The sequence below is a fragment of the Oncorhynchus mykiss genome, chromosome 11 (genome assembly GCF_057628025.1).
Source record: "Oncorhynchus mykiss isolate SJ-2025 chromosome 11, ASM5762802v1, whole genome shotgun sequence".
Taxonomy (NCBI): domain Eukaryota; kingdom Metazoa; phylum Chordata; class Actinopteri; order Salmoniformes; family Salmonidae; genus Oncorhynchus; species Oncorhynchus mykiss.
Window position 1 is genome coordinate 41,903,532 of NC_143032.1, and position 21,634 is coordinate 41,925,165.

General features: G+C 42.3%; 1 protein-coding gene across 3 annotated transcripts; it reads left to right on the top strand.

The window, feature by feature from the left end:
- The first annotated feature begins 18,981 nt into the window (after positions 1-18,981).
- On the top strand, positions 18,982-21,333 carry LOC110535690 (transmembrane emp24 domain-containing protein 7). Of its 3 annotated transcripts, none has more exons than XM_021620864.3 (4): positions 18,982-19,199; positions 19,538-19,746; positions 19,845-20,090; positions 20,337-21,333. In XM_021620864.3, exons 2-4 carry the CDS (start codon positions 19,579-19,581, stop codon positions 20,571-20,573), a joined length of 651 nt encoding a protein of 216 aa, XP_021476539.1. In that variant the 5' UTR covers positions 18,982-19,199; positions 19,538-19,578; the 3' UTR covers positions 20,574-21,333. The 3 variants fall into 3 exon arrangements, with proteins under 3 accessions (XP_021476539.1, XP_021476538.1, XP_021476540.1); XM_021620863.3 differs by having other exon boundaries at positions 18,993-19,199; positions 19,519-19,746; XM_021620865.3 differs by having other exon boundaries at positions 19,009-19,199; positions 19,574-19,746.
- The last annotated feature ends 301 nt before the right edge of the window (positions 21,334-21,634 follow it).

The following is a 21,634-nucleotide window of genomic DNA, read 5'->3' on the forward strand; positions in this document are numbered from 1 at the left end:
CATCTAAACACACAAAATAAATGTTGATGATTTTCATTAAATTTGGGGTGTTTTATGTGGTGACCGGTCATTAGAAATGAATGGGTGAGACTACAATCAGTGTATAAAATTGAGTTCATGCACATGCCCATTCATCAGAGGGACACACCTCCTCTCCCAGTTAAAACAGGTTTTATATTTTGACTAAATGCAACAGGTTAAAATTACAGGATTACCGGAAAGGGGCTCTGGGATTATTTATTTTAGAAGGTGTCTATTCCACTTAATGGAACACTGTATTATCTGATGTGTCTTATGTAGGATTCTTTCTTCGAAGTCCACTACAGTATGTATGTTAAGGGAGCTCCCAAATGAAATAAGGCCTGGCAAATTCTGTTTGTTTTTTTACACTACATTATGATGTGGTCTATTTCATTTGGTTTTAGTGGGTTTTTCATGGGTTAGAGAATGTATTACAAATGTGACATTTTGCCATTTTTATTTTCCGAGTTTTAATTGAACACGTGAATTATTTTGATAAGAAATGTACTGAAGAATCTTACTGTAACCTGGGATACGAAATGTATGAAATGTTTGACTATTTTTACATAATTAATCTAATAGAGAAATAAACACTTGACGGGTTTGAATGACCAACATTAGATGTCATTAGACCTCTGTCTTGACTTTCTAGTGTGGCTTGATCACCCTCACTGGAAGGCTGAGAGTCATTGGATGATGATTTAAAGGTCATATGTAATACTGAATTGAAGGTTATTTGTAATACTGATCATTACGGAGAAGTTTAAAATGAATAGTTATATGTGTGATTCAGACCACGAGAAGGATAGACCTGTCTCTAGTCAATCTTTCTAATCCTTGAATTAAGTTATGAGGACAATTTTCTCTTCATTGAGTTATTAAGGGTAGTAATTATAATTTTATTTGCTGTGTTGTTTGTTTTACACATTAAATTCACGTTGTGAATCGTGTCAAAATGGGCAATTACCATCATTTGAGATTTTGGGATTGAAATTTACACACCTCGAGTGATATATAGAAGTGTATCGAGTGATATATGAACGAGTGTATTGTTGCGTTGTTTGTTTTGTTTTTACACAAATTTTACCAGATTGGGTCTGCTGGATGATCGAGATTACTCCCTCAGGATTAATCCTCTAACTTCCTGACCCTGCGAATCTGCGATGAGGTCGACAATGTGATAAGGGTAGTATAAGACAATTTGAACAATTGTTTCAACAGAATGTGTTGTTTTTCTTTCTGACATTTGTCTTACAAAGAGTTTTGTATTAAGAATAATTGGCATAGGTAATTTGTCATACAGTCAATGCTTGACGGGATTTCCTGAAACAGAAATTAACTGAACTAAACTGTTGTTCTGATCTGTCCTCTTTTGAGATTATGGCGAAGGTGACTACAGATGGTATCTAGATGCATGGAAAAGGATCATTTGACCAAACAGTGTGGACCTCTACCCCCCTAACCGGCTGAAGAAATGGCGTTTACTATGACCTTGTCCTTCACCACTCCTACCTTGAGACCTGAGTCCAAGCCAGCAACCTGCACACAGCATCCAGTCGAAGCTATCAACTGCCTTTTCTCTCATGCCTTTTCTCTCAGGAGTGCGACATAAGTCCACGTGGAGTGAGCATGGAGAGAAATCCTGTCAACTTCTTTCATGCTGCTGATGTACTGGTAGGAAAAATGGACAAGACATAATGGACAGTAAAGGTCAGGTGAGAGGCATTATCAAAGGCCATCCACTTTGAACATATGAAGATGAACATGAAGACATGCCAGAAGGAGTAGTGCTGGGAGGAGGGGGTGGTCAACCGTGCCCGTAATTATTTATTTGGGGTATTAGGTTGATTGTGGAGGTCTGCACACTGTGAAATTTACAGTAATTTAGACAAAGAATGCACTGAGATACCTGTCATTAACATGCCACTCACAACAATGTGAGACAGGGATAAATGGGGGCTGTAATGAAAATAGTTAATGCTGGTAATAAATAGTTCAAACTGTCATTTTTTTTATTTAACCTTTATTTAACTAGGCAAGTCAGTTGAGAACAAATTATTATTTACAATGACAGCCTACCCCAGCCAAACCCGGACGACGCTGGGCCAACTGTGTGCCCCCCTATGGGACTCCCAATCACAGCTGGATGTGATACAGCCTGGATTCGAATGTGTAAATACACATTCTAACTGTGTTGGTATGTGCTAAGTTGAATTTGAGTGATAGACTAAACGTGGAGTATTGAAGACTGGAATTGATAGTAGGGGTTTTATTTTAACATATTATCAGAATTCTCATTTTAAAGCGCATCAATACATATGGCTTTCTGGATGATACAGTACAATTGACTTGAGCATGTGTTAGTATGTTTATCACTATGTTATGGGTTAGATAGAAGGATTCATTGTGCAAAATGCATTCGCAGCCAGAGGCTAAGTACATACGGGGTCAGAATGTTTGCATTAGTGTGTGCCAAATGATAGGTGACCATTGCTGGGCATTCATACCCCAGCTTAGGGTGACTTTGTGAAGAAGTTTAAAGCCGGATTTGGATACAAAAAGATTTCCCAAGCTTTAAACATCCAAAGGAGCACTGTGCAAGCGATAATATTGAAATGGAAGGAGTATCAGACCACTGCAAATCTACCAAGAACTGGCCGTCCCTCTAAACTTTCAGCTCATACAAGGAGAAGACTGATCAGAGATGCAGCCAAGAGGCCCATGATCACTCTGGATGAACTGCAGAGATCTACAGCTGAGGTGGGAGACTCTGTCCATAGGACAACAATCAGTCGTATATTGCACAAATCTGGCCTTTATGGAAGAGTGGCAAGAAGAATGCCATTTCTTATAGATATCCATAAAAAGTGTTGTTTAAAGTTTGCCACAAGGCACCTGGGAAACACACCAAACATGTGGAAGAAGGTGCTCTGGTCAGATGAAACCAAAATTTAACTTTTTGGCAACAATGCAAAACGTTATGTTTGGTGTAAAAGCAACACAGCTGAACACACCATCCCCACTGTCAAACATGGTGGTGGCAGCATCATGGTTTGGGCCTGCTTTTCTTCAGCAGGGACAGGGAAGATGGTTAAAATTGATGGGAAGATGGATGGAGCCAAATACAGGACCATTCTGGAAGAAAACCTGATGGAGTCTGCAAAAGACCTGAGACTGGGACGGAGATTTGTCTTCCAACAAGACAATGATCCAAAACATAAAGCAAAATCTACAATGGAATGGTTCAAAAATAAACATATCCAGGTGTTAGAATGGCCAAGTCAAAGTCCAGACCTGAATCCAATCGAGAATCTGTGGAAAGAACTGAAAACTGCTGTTTACAAATGCTCTCCATCCAACCTCACTGAGCTCGAGCTGTTTTGCAAGGAGGAATGGGAAAAAATTTCAGTCTCTCGATGTGCAAAACTGATAGAGACATACCTCAAGCGACTTACAGCTGTAATCGCAGCAAAAGGTGGCGCTACAAAGTATTAACTTAAGGGGGCTGAATAATTTTGCACGCCCAATTTTTCAGTTTCTGATTTGTTAAAAAAGTTTGAAATATCCAATAAATGTCGTTCCACTTCACGATTGTGTCCCACTTGTTGTTGATTCTTCACAAAAAAAATACAGTTTTATATCTTTATGTTTGAAGCCTGAAATGTGGCAAAAGGTCGCAAAGTTCAAGGGGGCCGAATACTTTCGCAAGGCACTGAATATGTGTATGTGTATGTGTGTGTATGTATGTGTGTATCTATATATATTTTTTTTTTTTTTTAAATTTTTTATTAAACATATTTTGTTTATGGGGGGAACGTTTAATTTAACAAATCCTTGTTCCGATCTCCTGACCCACAGTATGTAAAGGTACGGCTGACTATGTCGGTTGCGGATGGTTTATTTTTTGACCGGCAGTGCTCAGCAATATAATCTTGAGGCTATATCTTGCTTATCTCTGGGATTGACCCAGGATGACGCTTAAATGCGCAATATGTTTAAGTTGCAACTTATTCTGTTTAGGTTTATTAGATGCTAACTGAACACTTAACTCGCGGGAGCCTCCTCAGTTCATATGTTAGTAGAAGTTCTAGGATAGTGAGAGGTGAACGTATAGTTGGGATTTTATTTTTGTTTTACCTCTTGTTCGAGGTCGCGCCGTGCTTTTTTGGCATCGGCCAGACAATGTGTTTATTATTTTTCTTTTTCCTTTTTTTTCTCTCCTGTTTGTACATGCCTGTTAAATGTGGGTTGATGGGGGGGGGGGGGGGGGGGGGGGGGGGGGTTGGGGAAATTAGGGGAACAGGGTGGGAAGTAAAGGTGCTTGCAGGGTGGAGGGGTGGGTTGGATACTGCTCGGGTGCAGGTGCTACATATGCTGATCGTGATGGTTTGGTGCGCTTTCTTACCTTTTTATCAAGTTACATGGTATGCAGGACAACCATAGGAACTACAAACGAGAGGAGGGCGGGGATTACATTCACTTCCTGGAATGTCAAGGGTTTAAACGAACCAATTAAGAGGGGCAAGGTCCTAGCCCACTTGAAAGCACTCTCGTCTGATATTATATTTTTGCAAGAAACCCATCTGAAGAATAACTCTCATAGCAGACTTAAGTGTAGGTGGGTGGGGCAAGTGTATCACTCTAACTTCTCTGCCAAAACGAGAGGCACAGCGATTCTGGTACGGAAAGGAATTCCCTTTCTACATAAAACCACTATTGCGGATAAAGAGGGTCGGTATGTGATCGCAATAGGAGAAATCCACTCTACCTCAGTAACTCTACTAAATATCTATGGGCCAAACATTGACAACCCCTCTTTTTTCAAAAGAGTCCTTGCCCTGATTCCAGATATCTCCCATACTAACCTGGTCATTGGAGGGGACCTTAACTGTGTGCTAGACCAATATTTGGATAGATCCTCTACCCGGCGACCCCTACCTCCTATTCAAGCGAATTCTTGAATACCTACATAAAAAATTCGAACTTATTTGATATATGGAGGATCGCTAACCCTACGGGTAGGGAATACTCCTTTTACTCTCATGTTCACAAGGTTTACACTCGAATTGACTACTTTTTGTTGGATGCTAGGCTACTCCCCTATACCTGTAATGTGAGGTATCATGATATTATAATCTCGGACCACAGTCCACTCACCTTCTCCCTGAGATTGGGTGACATTGTACCAAACGAGAGGGTCTGGAGGTTGAATCCTCAGCTCCTCACAGAACCAACATTCTGTGAATATCTTAAAGACCAAATTACATTTTTCTTTGATACCAACGACAACACAGAGACCTCCCCAGCATTATTGTGGGAAACACTGAAGGCTTATCTGAGAGGCTGTATCATCTCCTTTCAGGCTGCCAGGAGTAGGCAAAACAGAGGAAAACTGGAAGAACTGGAGGGACAAATTCACTTACTGGATAGGGAGAATGCTAGCCACCCATCTATGGAGAAACATAAAAAAATTACCTCTTTAAAATTTGAATATAATCAGATTCTCTCAGCTAAAATTGCTAAATCTTTTCTCTATGCCAAGCAAAAATATTTTGAGTTTGGTGACAAACCACACAAATTACTCGCCAGACAACTTCGAAAAAATGTGAGTGACCGAATGATTCACAGGGTTAAATCTGCATCTGGGGAATTACTCTCTTCCCCCAAAGACATCAATGACAGATTCCGGCAGTTTTATGAGACTCTATATACATCTAAAGCTGATCCTAACCCCTTAATTATGCAAACATTTTTGGAGGACTGTAATCTTCCTGCCCTGAACCAGGAAGATTCTAACTTCCTGAATAAGGAAATATCTCTTGATGAAATTCGAGAAACAATTAAATCTCTAAAGAGTGGCAAGACCCCAGGCCCAGATGGATACCCTGGTGAATTCTATAAAACATTCAGCAACATGCTCTCTCCCTATCTGCACAAAATGTTGGTTCAGGCCAATGAGGATGGAGCTCTCCCTTCTACTTTGGACGAAGCGTTCATTACAGTTATACATAAGAAGGGTAAAGATCCAGAAGAGGTAGGGTCATACAGACCAATATCTCTCCTTAATACAGACCAAAAGATTTTAGCAAAAACTCTGGCTAACAGGCTTAGCACTTTAATTGGCAAATTGGTCCATTCGGATCAGACCGGCTTTATCCCTAACAGAAACTCATTCTTCAATCTCAGGCGCCTCTTCAATATTATGTATTCTCAGAGGTTACCCAACGTGGACCTTGCCGTCATATCTCTTGACGCCGAAAAGGCCTTTGACCAAGTTGAGTGGCCCTATCTATTCAAGGTCCTACAGAAATGTAATATTGGAGATAAATTGGATCCAGCTTTTATATAGGAACTTACCAATCATTGTCGCCCCGATTTAACCTCAACAGGGGGACAAGGCAGGGTTGTGCGCTGTCGCCTATGCTCTTCGCCCTAATTATCGAACCGCTCGCTCAGACGATTAGATCTCATGCAGCAATACACGGCTATAATACTAAAGATACTCTAAATAAGATCTCCCTATACGCAGATGACATCCTCCTCTATGTAACAGAACCCCAGGCTAGTATCCCAGCTATTCTTGATGTGATCAATTTGTTTGGTACCTTCTCGGGATACAGAATAAATTGGAACAAGAGTGAATTAATGCCCATACGGTCGCAAAATACCCCCTGGCTAGAACATCTCCCATTTAAGTTATCTTCAGAAAAATTTACCTACCTAGGAATTGTAGTTACCAAACAATACTCCTTACTATTTAAAGAGAATTTCCCCTCTCTGATACAAAAACTCAAAGCAAACATACTATTTTGGAGAACTCTCCCAATTTCTCTGCTCGGAAGAATTAATGCCATTAAAATGGTCTTCCTCCCACAACTGCTCTAACTATATCAGAACATCCCAGTATTCATACCTAAATCCTTTCATAAACAACTGGACTCAATTATCAATCCTTTCATCTGGGATTATAAAACACACAGGATAGGTAAAAAACACCTCTGTAAATCCAAGATGGAAGGAGGATTGTCTCTCCCAAATTGTATATTTTATTACTGGGCCGCTAACCTCCGCATTGTTACGTTTCTGCTGGATGACGTACTTCCGGCATCCAGGTGGCTTAGTATGGAGCGTGAGGAGTGTCACCCCTTCTCTATTGGCGCTGTGATTTTGTCGCCTGTCAATCTGGAGATGTCACTTTATTGTAACAATCCTATTATACATAGCACAGTCCGAATCTGGAAGCAAATTAAAGTCCACTTTGAGCTTAGACCAATGTCATTCATGCTCCCTGTCACCAGGAATCCCTCCTTTGCCCCTTCTAACCTTGATAACACCTTTGAGCGATGGGGAGAGTTGGGGATAAGTACCATATGGGATTTATACATAGAAGGGACCTTTGCTTCCTTTGAGTTGCTGAGGGAAACTTATAACCTTCCCAGAAGTAATTTTTTCAGATACCTACAAATTAGAGACTACGTTAGAAAACACCTCCCAACATTTGGGAATGCTAAACCTTCCATGTTTGACGGATGCATAAAAATATGCCCCACCTCCGATAAACTGATATCGCGTCTATATGATGCTTTTCAATCTGTTAGCACACCTTCCACTGATGCCATCAAGGCAAAATGGGAGGAAGAACTAGGGACTGACATCTCGGTGGGAGACTGGGAAGAGAGCTTGGAGTATATCCACACATGCTCCATTAATTCCAGACATCGTCTCATACAATTCAAGGTAATACACAGATTACACTATTCCAAAACTAAACTGCATAGGATATTTCCTGACACATCCCCTACATGTGATAAATGTCAGGCTACGCAGGGTACACTACTCCACTGCTTTGCCCTATGCTTTAGCTTGCATGGTTATTGGAGTGGAATTTTTGGGATCCTCTCTGAAGTTTTGGAGACTTCAATAGATCCAGACCCGCTTCTGATAATCCCGGGAGTATCTGAGTCCCTAAACGGATTAACCAACCCCCAAAAACAACTAATCTCGTACGGTCTCATCTCGGCAAAAAAACTAATCTTGTTGTTTTGGAAGAGGAGGGAAGCGCCCTCTACCAAATTATGGCTCAGTGAATTGGCAAACACTGTACACTTAGAAAGAATTAGATATATTCTGAACAATAAATTATCAACATTTGATCAAATCTGGCAGCCTTTCCTCTCCTACTTGGACGAGTCGGCGCTGTGAATTTGTACTTATTAACGCACTCTCAATTGTAATATTTTAATCTACCTTTGGGCAGCATGTGCTGGCCCTGCCACCCGAGCAGTTGGGGGGGGGGGGGGGACATCTTCCCTCTTTCTTTCTACGTGTCCTTGTTTTGTATGTCGTGTTTTGTATTATTTGTTCTGCACCCAGAACTCTGGGTCTTGTTGTTCCTGTATGCTCTTTTATGTTTAGATAAGAATTGTATACCTGTCTTGTATACCTATACACCATTCTTGTGTGTGTTTAATAAAAAATATTTGAAACAAAGATTACTTTTATAACCAAAAACCTCCATTTGGTTGGCACGTTTTGTTGAGGAATCCACAGGCTCGTGCAGGTCACGACGGGCAGACGAAAATTCCAAATAGTATCCGTAAAGTTCGTAGAAACATGTCAAACGTTTTTTATAATCAATCCTCAGGTTGTTTTTACAATAAATAATCGATAATATTTAAACCGGGGGGTAGCCTTTTCAATAGGAGAGAGAGAGAAAAGGTCTGCTCCAAGCTACTCGCGCATGCAAAACTCTGGGGACACACAGCTATCCACTGACGCGATGTGATCATTCTCGCTCATTTTTCAGAATAAAAGCCTGAAACTATGTCTAAAGACTGTTCACACCTTGTGGAAGCTATAGGGAAAGGAATCTGGTTGATATCCCTTTAAATGGAGGACAGGCTTGCAATGGAACAGAGAGGCTTCAAAATAACAGCATTTCCTAGTTGGATTTTCCTCAGGTTTTCGCCTGCAATATCAGTTCTGTTATACTCACAGACAATATTTTGACCGTTTTGGAAACTTTAGAGTGTTTTCTATCCTAATGTGCCAATTATATGCATATTCTAGTTTCTAGGCCTGAGAAATAGGCAGTTTCATTTGGGCACGTTTTTCCTCCAAACATCAAAATACTGCCCCCTAGTCTCAAAGACAGGTCTCAAAGACAGATCGTTTAGAGATGATTGGACCAAGGTGCAGTGTGGTAGGCGTACATCTTACTTTTATTAAATGACTCACAAAAAATATATATACAAAAACGAACGTAAAGCTACATGCAGTGCAGAAAGCAACTACACACAAACAAGATCCCACAACTAAAGGTGGAAAAAAGGCTGCCTAAGTATGATCCCCAATCAGAGACAACGATAGACAGCTTGCCTCTGATTGGGAACCATACCTGGCCAACAAAGAAATAGAAAAACTAGAATGCCCAGCCAAATCACTCCCCGACCTAACCAAATAGAGAAATAAAAAGTCTCTCTTAGGTCAGGGCGACAGTCTCGGACAGAACTAAGACATCTGGGTCTGCAGACTTTTATCATGTCCATTTTCGGCAACCTACTCCTCACATTAATATGCATCAGTCCCAACCCTGATCTAGTTTTTAAATCATTTGGAGTTGTTAGTTAATCCATAGCCAATGAGCCTGGGTTTGGGTGAATGTTTCCTGACACCAAAAGCAGAAGAATAATGAAACACCTTGATTTGTTGCTTCCTAAAATCTCTCTGCACTTAGATGATTGCACTTAATTGAACCTTGCGCAATACCGTAGATGCAGTCGCACCGCCAAAAACCAAAAACATTTGACATAAGAATCAAGCTCCCTGGTATACAGAAAATACCCGAGCTCTGAAGAAAGCTTTCAGAAAATTGGAACGGAAATGGCGCAACACCAAACTGGAAGTCTTCCGACTAGCTTGGAAAGAAGAGCCCTCACTGCTGCTTGATCATCCTATTTTTCCAAATTAATTTAGGAAAATAAGAACAATCCTACATTTACTTTTGATACTGTCGCAAAGCTAACTAAAAATCAGCATTCCCCGGCCTCCCGGGTGGCGCAGTGGTTAAGGGCGCTGTACTGCAGCGCCAGCTGTGCCATCAGAGTCCCTGGGTTCGCGCCCAGGCTCTGTCGTAACCGGCCGCAACCGGGAGGTCCGTGGGGTGACGCACAATTGGCCTAGCGTCGTCCGGGTTAGGGAGGGATTGGTCGGTAGGGATCTCCTTGTCTCATCGCGCACCAGCGACTCCTGTGGCGGGCAGTGCGCGCTAGCCAAGGTTGCCAGGTTCACGGTGTAGCCTCCGACACGTGCGGCTGGCTTCCGGGTTGGATGCGCGCTGTGTTAAGAAGCAGTATGGCTGGTTGGGTTGTGTATCGGAGGACGCATGACATTCAACCTTCGTCTCTCCCGAGCCCGTACGGGAGTTGTAGCAATGAGACAAGATAAGTAGCTACTACAACAATTGGATACCACGAGATTGGGGAGAAAAAGGGGTAAAAAAAATTATTAAATAACAACAAAAAAATCAGCATTCCCCAAGAGAGGATGGCAAATTAGAAAGATTAGAAAGCAAATTACAGACTCCTCTTTAAATCTGTGTATTCCTCCAAAGCTCAGTTGTCCTGAGTCTGCACAACTCTGCCAGGACCTAGGATCAAGGGAGACACTGAAGTGTTTAAGCACTATATCTCTTGACACAATGATGAAAATAATCATGTCCTCTAAACCTTCAACCTGCATACTGGACCCTATTCCAACTAAACTACTGAAAGAGCTGCTTCCTCTGCTTGGGCCTCCTATGTTGAACATAATAAATAGCTCTCTATCCACCGGATGTGGACCAAACTCACTAAAAGTGGCAGTAATAAAGCCTCATAGGAAAAAGCCAAACCTTGACCCAGAAAATATAAATAACTATCGGCCTATATCGAATCTCCCATTCCTCTCAAAAAAAATGAAAAAGCTGTTGCGCAGCAACTCACTGCCTTCCTGAAGACAAGCAATGTATACGAAACACTTCAGTCTGGTTTTAGACCCCATCATAGCACTGAGACTGCACTTGTGAAGGTGGCAAATTACCTTTTAATGGCGTCAGACTGAGGCTCTGCATCTGTCCTCGTGTTCCTAGACCTTACTGCTGCTTTTGATACCATCGATCACCACATTCTTTTGGAGAGATTGGAAACCCAAATTGGTCTACAGGGACAAGTTATGGCCTGGTTGAGGTCGAATCTGTCGGAAAGATATCAGTTTGTCTCTGTGGAGGGTTTGTGCTTTGACAAATCAACTGTAAATTCCGGTGTTCCTCAGGGTTCCGTTTTAGGACCATTATTGTTTTCACTATATATTTTACCTCTTGGTGATGTCATTTGGAAACATAATGTTAACTTTCACTGCTATGCAAGATGCAGGACTCCTAACTGTCCCTAGAATTTCTAAGCAGACAGCTGGAGGCAGGGCTTTCTCCTATAGAGCTCAAGTTTTATGGAATGGTCTGTCTACCCATATGAGAGATGCAGACTGTCTCAACCTTTAAGTTTTTATTGAAGACTCATCTCTTCAGTAGGTCCTATGATTGAGTGTACTGACCCCAGGAGTGTGAAGGTGAACGGAAAGGCACTGGAGCAACGAACCACCCTTGCTGTCTCTTCCTGGCCAGTTCCCCTCTCTCCACTGGGATTCTCTGCCTCCTAACCCTATTACAGTAGGCTATGCCTGGAAGCCAGAAGATGCGAAATGTGTTTATGTTCATTGACGGTCAATTACCATGAGACCGGCAGTTATTTGCTTGACAATCATCGGCAGACAAAATGTCATGACCACAACAGCCCTAGCTATTGTCATGTGTAAAGATTCATTACATTCCAGAGCTGACTAATCAATACTGGTCAAGCTCTGTTTTTAGTCTGACTTCTCAATACTGAGCTTCTACTTCTAATCATTAAAGACAGGCCATTCTGACTTACATGTACACACTCGGAAACTGGCCATTTTACAGTGTTGGTCAACACCATACGCACACACAGACACAGCTGATTCCATTAAAGTTCTTTATACTGTTGTGTGGTTATGTTCGATGGACGTACAACACTTCTAGACAGGAAAACAGCATGTGGGAGTCCGTCACTACATAAAACCAGCACCAGGATAAAGTGACTAAGAAGGCAGTTGATATTGGTGAGGGGAGACAGTTTTGGGGGGTTCTTGCATTGGAATTATATTGAATTCTGCTTATACAGTGCCTTCGGAAACTATTCAGACCCTTTTTAAAATGTTGTTACGTTACAGCCTTATTCTAAAATCGCTGAAAGAAAAATACAAACTCAGCAATCTACACACCATAATGACAAAGCAAAAACAGGATTTTAGAAATGCTCTGGGAATCCTGTTTCCGTTGATCATCCTTGAGATGCTTCTACAACTTGATTGGAGTCCACCTGTGGTAAATTCAATTGATTGAACATGATTTTGATAGGCACACACCTGTCTAAAAAGTTCCCACAGTTGACAGTGCATGTCAGAGTAAAAACCAAGCCATGAGGTCGAAGGAATTGTTTCGAGGCACAGATCTGGGGAAAGGTACCAAAACATTTCTGCAGCATTGAAAGTCCCCAACAACACAGTTGCATCCAAGTTTGGAACCACCAAGACTCTTATCTGAGCTGGCCGCCTGGCCAAACTGAGCAATCGGGGGAGAAGGGCCTTGGTCAGGGATATGAGCAAAGAACCCTATTGTCACTCTGACAAAGCTCCAGAGTTCCTGTGGAGATGGGAGAACCTTCCAGAAGGACAGCCATCTCTGCAGCACTCCACCAATCAGGCCTTTATGGTAGTGGCCAGACAGAAGTCACTACTTAGTAAAAGGCGCATGACAGCTCGCTTGGTGTTTGCCAGAAGGCACCTAAAGGACTCTCAGACCATGAGAAACAAGATTCTCTGGTCTGATGAAACCAAGATTGAACTCTTTGGCCTGAATGCCAAACATCACTTCTGGAGAAAACCTGGCATCATCCCTACAGTGAAGCATGGTGGTGGCAGCATCATGCTGTGGGGATGTTTTTCAGCGGCATGGACTGGGAGACTAGTCAGGAACGAGGGAATGTTGAATGGAGCAAAGTACAGAGAGATATTTGATGATAACCTGCTCCAGAGCGCTCAGGACCTCACTCTGGGGTGAAAGTTCACCTTCCAACATGACGACAACCCTAAGCACACAGCCAAGACAACGCAAGAGTGGCTTCGGGACAAGTCTCTGAATGTCCTTGAGTGGCCCAGCCGAAGCTCGGACATAAACACAATCTAACATTTCTGGAGAGACCTGAAAATAGCTGTCCAGCCACGCTCGCCATCCAACCTGACAGAGCTTGAGAGGATCTGCAGAGAAGACTGGGAGAAACTCCCAAAATACAGGTGTGCCAAGCTTGTAGCATCCTACCCAAGAAGACTCGAGGCTGTAATTGCTGCCAAAGGTGCTTCAATAAATTAGTGAGTAAAGGGTCTGAATGCTGGTAAATGTGATATTTTTTAAAGTTTTATAAATCAGCAAACATTTCTTAAAACCTGTTTTTGCTTTGTCATTATGGGGTACTGTGTGTAAATTGACAAGAGGGGGAAATAATTTTATCAATTTTAAAACAAGGCTGTAACCTAACAAAATGTGGAAAAAGTCAAGGGGTCTGAATATCAAATCAAATCAAATTTATTTATATAGCCCTTCGTACATCAGCTGATATCTCAAAGTGCTGTACAGAAACTCAGCCTAAAACCCCAAACAGCAAGCAATGCAGGTGTAGAAGCACGGTGGCTAGGAAAAACTCCATAGAAATGCCAGAACCTAGGAAGAAACCTAGAGAGGAACCAGGCTATGAGGGGTGGCCAGTCCTCTTCTGGCTGTGCCGGGTGGAGATTATAACAGAACATGACCAAGATGTTCAAATGTTCATAAATGACCAGCATGGTCAAATAATAATAATCACAGTAGTTGTCGAGGGTGCAGTAAGTCAGCACCTCAGGAGTAAATGTCAGTTGGCTTTTCAAAGCCTATCATTAAGAGTATCTCTACCACTCCTGCTGTCTCTAGAGAGTTGAAAACAGCAGGTCTGGGACAGGTAGCATGTCCGGTGAACAGGTCAGGGTTCCATAGCTGCAGGCAGAACAGTTGAAACTGGAGCAGCAGCACGGCCAGGTGGACTGGGGACAGCAAGGAGTCATCATGCCAGGTAGTCCTGAGGCATGGTCCTAGGGCTCAGGTCCTCATAGAGAAAGAGAGAAAGAGATAATTAGAGAGAGTATACTTAAATTCACACAGGACACCGGATAAGACAGGAGAAGCACTCCAGATATAACAAACTGACCCTAGCCCTCCGACACATAAACTACTGCAGCATAAATACTGGAGGCTGAGACAGGAGGGGTCAGGAGACACTGTGGCCACATCCGATGATACCCCCGGACAGGGCCAAACAGGAAGGATATAACCCCACCCACTTTGCCAAAGCACAGCCCCCACACCACTAGAGGGATATCTTCAACCACCAACTTACAATCCTGAGACAAGGCCGAGTATAGCCCACAAATATCTCCGCCACGGCACAACCCAAGGGGGGGCGCCAACCCAGAAAGGAAGATCACGTCAGTGACTCAACCCACTCAAGTGACGCACCCCTCCTAGGGACAGCATGAAAGAGCACCAGTAAGCCAGTGACTCAGCCCCTGTAATTGGGTTAGAAGCAGAGAATCCCAGTGGAGATAGGGGAACCGGCCAGGCAGAGACAGCAAGTGCGGTTCGTTGCTCCAGAGCCTTTCCGTTCACCTTCACACTCCTGGGCCAGACTACACTCAATCATATGACCCACTGAAGAGATGAGTCTTTAGTAAAGACTTAAAAGTTGAGACCGAGTCTGCGTCTCTCACATGGGTAGGCAGACCATTCCATAAAAATTGAGCTCTATAGGAGAAAGCCCTGCCTCCAGCTGTTTGCTTAGAAATTCTAGGGACAATTAGGAGGCCTGCGTCTTGTGTCCGTAGTGTACGTGTAGGTATGTACGGCAGGACCAAATCAGGACCAAATACTTTCCAAAGGCACTGTATATCACACAGTACCACAATAAACATAGTTCAAATGCAGAGACTCCGAGACCATTGATTGAGTGCTTTTGAAGTAACAGGTTGGCACGAAATCTGTTGCCTATCTCCGCTGCGTTGTATCAGCACAATGGACAGTGCTCTACACACTTTTGGTAATGAATATAGAATACAACACAGATTGTGTAAATCACCTACTACAAATAAGTGTATGTGAATGCAGCCATAACTTCAGGAAGCTGCTGAGGGGAAAATGGCTCATTATAATGGCCGGAGCAGAGCAAATGGAATGGCATCAAACACCTGGAAACCATGTGTTTGATGTATTTGACGTCATTCCACCCATTCCACTCCAGTCAATACCACAAGCCCGTTCTCCCCAATAAGGTGCCACCAACCTCCTGTACCGTACACACTGCTGTCTTACTAAAATAATGCAAACTAAATGCTGAAAGTAGTAGCCTACTTATTCATGCGTGCAAACAGAAATACTGAATAGCAGTTTATCTTAGAATACCGACCCGACAGCAAATGAATGAATGCGAACAGCACAGAACACCAGTACCACGTAGGCCTGGGTAAGCAAATGTTTTTATCGGTGACACAATCTATATTTAGGCTTGTTACATTAACAGTAAACAAATACATTAAAGAAAAGGCGAATGGCGATTCAAATAACCAAAACAGCCTACAGCCTACTACTGTGAGATGCAGCCATGCACAGCTGTCTTGCCAAAAAAGTAGGCCTTTAGGCCCGATTCAAACATGAAAAATCATGCCACTCATGAGTACAGCAACGTTGTGATATGGCACAATACACTTCTGGGGATCAAATTCATCCTACGTAATTAATTAAGCAATGCCAGCCTACCATAAGCATGTTTCAAATACGTACAGTTCCATTTATAACCACAAAAACGAATAGGCTTCCAAGAGAACCCTAATAGATGGTATCTATTTCTATGATGAAACATACCGACATGTCGCTATACCCAGGGTTGTCATTTGGGTTCTTGTATTGTAATTATTTAGAATTCTGCTTATATCACACTATACCACAATAAACATAAAAGTTCAAATGCTGAGACCATTGACTGCTTTTGACCAAGAAGTGACAGGTTGGCGTGAAATCTCCATTGTGCTCTATCAGCACCATGGACAGTGCCCTACACAGTAAAGCAAAGCCGTTTTAAACATAGGCTGGCTAGAGAAGTTATTTTGCCATTCCATACCATAGGTTTTATTGAAATGACACCACTGGCTATACCACCAAGATTTAGAGGAAAACCAACCAGCTAGATTGTTTCTTACCTTTTCAGAAGAGTTGCAGCTTCCTTGATGCTCTGTGGAACTTCCTGAGTTCCAGATTTCCCTCAAATTCAATTTGATTAGTTGAGCATGCTTCTTCTGTGCTGACTGAACACGTTTGTCAAAGTGGAAAATTAGTTGTCGCATGTAGCTGTGGACGCCCCAAAAGTCAATACATGTTTCAGTGCCTTAAGCATGGTCTGCATAGCGGAGAGAGGCCCAGAGAATTGTTGCGGGATATCAAGTGGGGTCCATTTGTCCTCATTGGAGCTGCCGATTTCAGTCTGCAAAAACTGGCAAGCAACACTAAACTCAGCTTCCACCAAATCTGTTTGCTGAGATCCAGCACTGGTTTCACCTTTTTCACATCTAGAAAGTCATGGCTCTCTGGGTCAAGGGGCACACAGGGCCTCCACCAATTGGCTGTTGTGTTCTGACAATGACCATCAAACGTGCTGAAGAACAGTCTTTTACACTGTCTCTTCTCCTCTTTCCTGCTGGCCTATTGTACTGTCCACCACGTATTGCTGGAGATTTTACTTAGATAACGTTGTAGTTTGCTTGGAGCTGGTGGTGCCACTGCACTGTGCCTCAGCTTCTCAATGCACTTCAACGCAATGATCGGTTGCTTTTGCCTGGAGTCATTTGTTTGGAGGATCGAGAAGACTGAGGATTCTGTGCACTGTGGTGACTGTAAACAAAGCCAGGAGCGGCCCTGTAGCCTCGAGTGATTCTTCTTCTGTGTTTTACAAACACGTGCATTTGATGTCAAAGAGGAACTTCACAATGCTGTCACACTTTCAACAACCACTGACACAGTAGCCAGGTGTCCCCTTCTCCTTAGACTTCTCCTTAGACTTTGTATGGGTACTTTGGCAAACGCCCATTTCTGATACACATCATGGCAGCTTAGCTGGTTTGTGCTAGCTAAATAGGTGAAGGCTAATAACACCAACACTTTTGATAGCTAAGCTAACTAAACTCGATAGTGATGTGGCATGAGGCAGAGTTGAGTGAAGCAGCTTCAACTATAAACTTGACCCCGCCCTTATAAATAATATAATATTACAGGCAGAGGCATATCACGTTATTCACTTAACCTACCAAAGATGAGAAGCGTTTTTTCCCGCGTTTATGGAAACCCTACAAAGTCATTGTAAAATTCTTATTTTACATTGACAGCCTACCCCAGCAACACCGGGCCAATTGTGCGCCGTCCTAAGTAGTAAAGGTATGACTTCCGAGTGGCGCAGCGGTCTAAGGCACTACATCTCAGTGCTTGAAGTGTCCGGCTGAGATCGGAAGTCCCATAGGACGGCGCACAATTGGCCCGGTGTTGCTGGGGTAGGCTGTCATTGTAAAATAAGAATTTGTTCTTAACTGACTAAATAAAAAAAATACCTAACTGCCACTTCCATAGCACTCCTATTGTGCTGATGCAGAGACACAAATTTCACACCAACCTGTCACTCAATCATTTGAACTTTTTTGCTATTTTTATATAGGGACATGAAACTAAAACTGATGGGGCAAAAGTTTCAAATGAAGGGCTAAGCCCCCTTTTGCCCCCTTGTGGAGCTGGGCCTGAGGTGAACATGCTCTCTAACTTGAGGTGTGTGGCTGAGCCCTGGAGTGTGTCCAAGCGCCCTGATTGTTTGGATGAACAGAGTTGTGAAGGGTGATTGACAGGGCCAGTCCTGTTAAGAGGGACAGCTTCTTTTTTCTTTTTTTTTTAACAACAAACAAATTTTGGCCAGAGCTACAGATGGCTATATCTGTCTGCTAGTACAGGTCTGGTAAAGGGCCAGTCTATTACTTTGATGAATGTTTTTTTTATACTGATTTTTTTCAGGGGGTGCTGCAGCACCATCAAAACCCCTACTTCCTGTTGCTATGAATGTGTGGTCAAATTATGTGTTTAGTAGCCGAGGTATGTAGCTGTAGGTAGATTGGAAGAATAATCTGACCCTGGTATCAGTTGTTAGTCAAATTCCCTTTGGGCCTTAGGTAGGCCTATGGTAAGTGACACCACAAGGGATTACATGGTTTATTCAAATGATAGTGTGGTGGGGGTTACAAAAATCTGACAAACATTGACAAGTATTTGCAAGCGCAGTGATATTTACAAATTCAACAGTAACAAGACTGGAGACCAGAGACAAAAATCAAAATTTCCTCCTGGTTAATATCATCTCTGTGGGGGGGTCATAGCTAGAAGTGCTACAGCTTTTGTCAAATTAATGTCAGATTTGACTTTTCATAGCAGGTTAGGAGAACTTCCCCAGCAGGTTAGGAGAATTATGTTAAGGTTAGGAAAGGGGTTAGGGTTAGCTAAAGGGCAAAAAAAAAACTTGACATTAACTTGACAAAAGCTTCTAGCCATGACCCTGGCTGCGTTCCTTAATTGTTCACGTTCTGGAACGTTTTATTGAACGGAAACGGTGCTGTAACGAACGACCAGTTGCAAAACGGGGAGGGATTGGGCAACGCTGTCAGCGTGGCAACTGCCCTTTAAATGTCACTCATTGCTTCAAGCCACACCCAGCAAACGTACGTCAAATCCTGTTCAATAACGTATTGGGGGAAACGTGTCGTACAGTACAAACCGTTTCGCACGGTAGCAAACGTTCAAGTGAACTGAACGCACCTCCTGTTAGAGCGCTTCCTCCGATCATTCTGACCAATAGTAGAAGAACGGAGGCGTGGCCATTTCATGTTAGCCAATGAGGTGATTCGTTGATGCTACGTCTCCTAGTAGCTACTTTCATCCGGATGAGGGATTTAAAGTGAGTAGCTTGAATTAACCACAATATTGAACTAAAATAGCATGCTATTCAACGATGACTTAAAATGTGTGTACAATAAATTATTGTAATGTTCATTGTAAACCTAGTTCATCTTGCCAACTCAAATTCTAATAAAAACAGATTGCATGTGAATCGGCCGTGTCAGCTAGCTAGAGCTAAATTAGCGTATCAAGCTAACGTTAGTCAATTGTGAATTCCGGGTTTGGTTTGTAGACCATTCCATTTCAGTCATATGTTATTAGTTCACATGTCAATGTATACGTTTTTCTTATTTAGGTATTTGTTTGATGTTATCTAGAAATAGTATTGGTTTGCAGGTTCACAGCAATATCAGATTACCACTCTTCCACCAGCCAAGATGTACAGCTATCATGGTACCATCAGAGTCTTGGTGCAGGTTCTTTGGGCCTACCTGCTCTGTGGTTGGACGTTTGGCTCCGAGCTTACGTTTGAGCTTCCAGATAACGCAAAACAGTGTTTCTATGAAGATATTACAATTGGTACCAAGTGCACACTTGAGTTCCAGGTAAGTTGATTGAGGCCCTCACATTATGACATGGAGTTATGGGAATAACTATAGCTAAATTGCTAGGCTGTATTTGAAACAAAATATTTTCTTTCCAGGTTGTCACTGGCGGGCATTACGATGTTGACTGTCGTCTAGAGGATGCAGATGGTACTGTTCTTTACAAAGAAATGAAGAAGCAGTATGACAGCTTTACATTCACTGCTGCCAAGAACGGAACATATAAGTTCTGCTTCAGCAATGAGTTTTCCACCTTCACGCATAAGACCGTCTACTTCGATTTCCAAGTTGGAGAGGATCCCCCACTTTTCCCCAACGAGAACAGGGTCACTGCTTTAACCCAGGTAGATCTGTTGTTGATGACTATTGCTGAGAGGTGTTTTTCTGTGCAATTTTCAATTTGGCAGTTCAATCAAAACAATCTGTTAATCCTCTGCAACAGAATTAAATGCAGTTTGCCCCATTTGGCAAAAACCTAATGGAAAGAACTGTGTGCATAGGCATAGATTTCTGGTTATTTGCAGTGCTTGCATGTCAAACCATACAGGGCTCTTGTATGCCTTTTTTAAGTCTGTAAATACCTGTTTCAGATGGAGTCTGCCTGCGTGTCTATTCATGAGGCCCTGAAATCGGTCATTGACTATCAGACACATTTCCGTCTACGGGAGGCTCAGGGACGCAGCCGTGCCGAGGACCTTAACACAAGAGTGGCTTTCTGGTCCATTGGGGAGGCCTTAATTTTGCTGGTAGTCAGCATCAGCCAGGTGGTCTTGCTGAGAAGCTTCTTTTCTGACAGGAAGACCACCACCACGCGTGTTGGATCCTAACATCCCACAGCATCTCATCCCGGTCACCTCCACAAGGGACTTCAGATCCAACGCCACCAACAACAGTTCACGGCAGAATATTTTTTTTATAGATGCCATTCATAGAATTAGAATTTTTAAGGTACGTTCAGGCTTTGAAGTTACTTTTAAAAACCAACTGGATTATCTAAATAAAATCTAGCAAATAATGTTGGAAATGCAACAACCTATTTATCATGTGGGTGCATATTGTCATTGTTTTTTACAACACTGTTTACCAGAATAATGTGAACAAACTGGTAGCCCGTCTTGCAGTTCTAATTTGACACCTTCTTGATACATTAAATCGTAGTTGCAGCATTTAATTTGTGCACAGTTCTCACTTCCTTAGCAATGACAATTCAAACTTGGTTGTTAGATTCAAGTTGTGATGTCAAACAAATCAAAAGTACTCTGTTGTAAACAATTGGTTTGTTTTTAATGTGAGATTCCACTCAACAGGCTTATGGCAAGCAGAGGTTGTGTTTTGGGTGGATGGAACTTGACTAGGAGTTTAACCATCTCTTTATTGTAACTGGTGTTTTGTTGTTGGTTTATGTGTAAAACATAAATATGAAGCTGGTGTAAGCACAAAATGATTTAATTTATTTCATATTAGGCATGTGTGTGGTCATATGTTTGCGTACTGTTCATGATTGTTTCTGCACAGTCATCAGCTTGTTGGCAGTCCAAGGAATTGTTTGCTTATTTGCATAGCTTAATAAACATTCTGGTAAACCCATTGTCAGACCTTCAATATTGAATCAATATATAACCTGAGCCATATAAATAGATAGCATTTACAGGTAACTGCCAATATAAAGGAGACAAGTGTCTTGAAGTGTCTTAATAGAGCATTGGGCCACCACAAGCTAGAACAGCTTCAATGCACCTTGGCACAGATTCTACAAGTGTCTGGAACCTTATTGGAGGGATGTGACACCATTCTTCCATGAGAAATTCCATAATTTAGTGTTTTGTTGGTGGTGGAAATGCTTTCTCAGATGCCGCTCCAGAATCTCCCACAAGTGTTCAATTGGGTG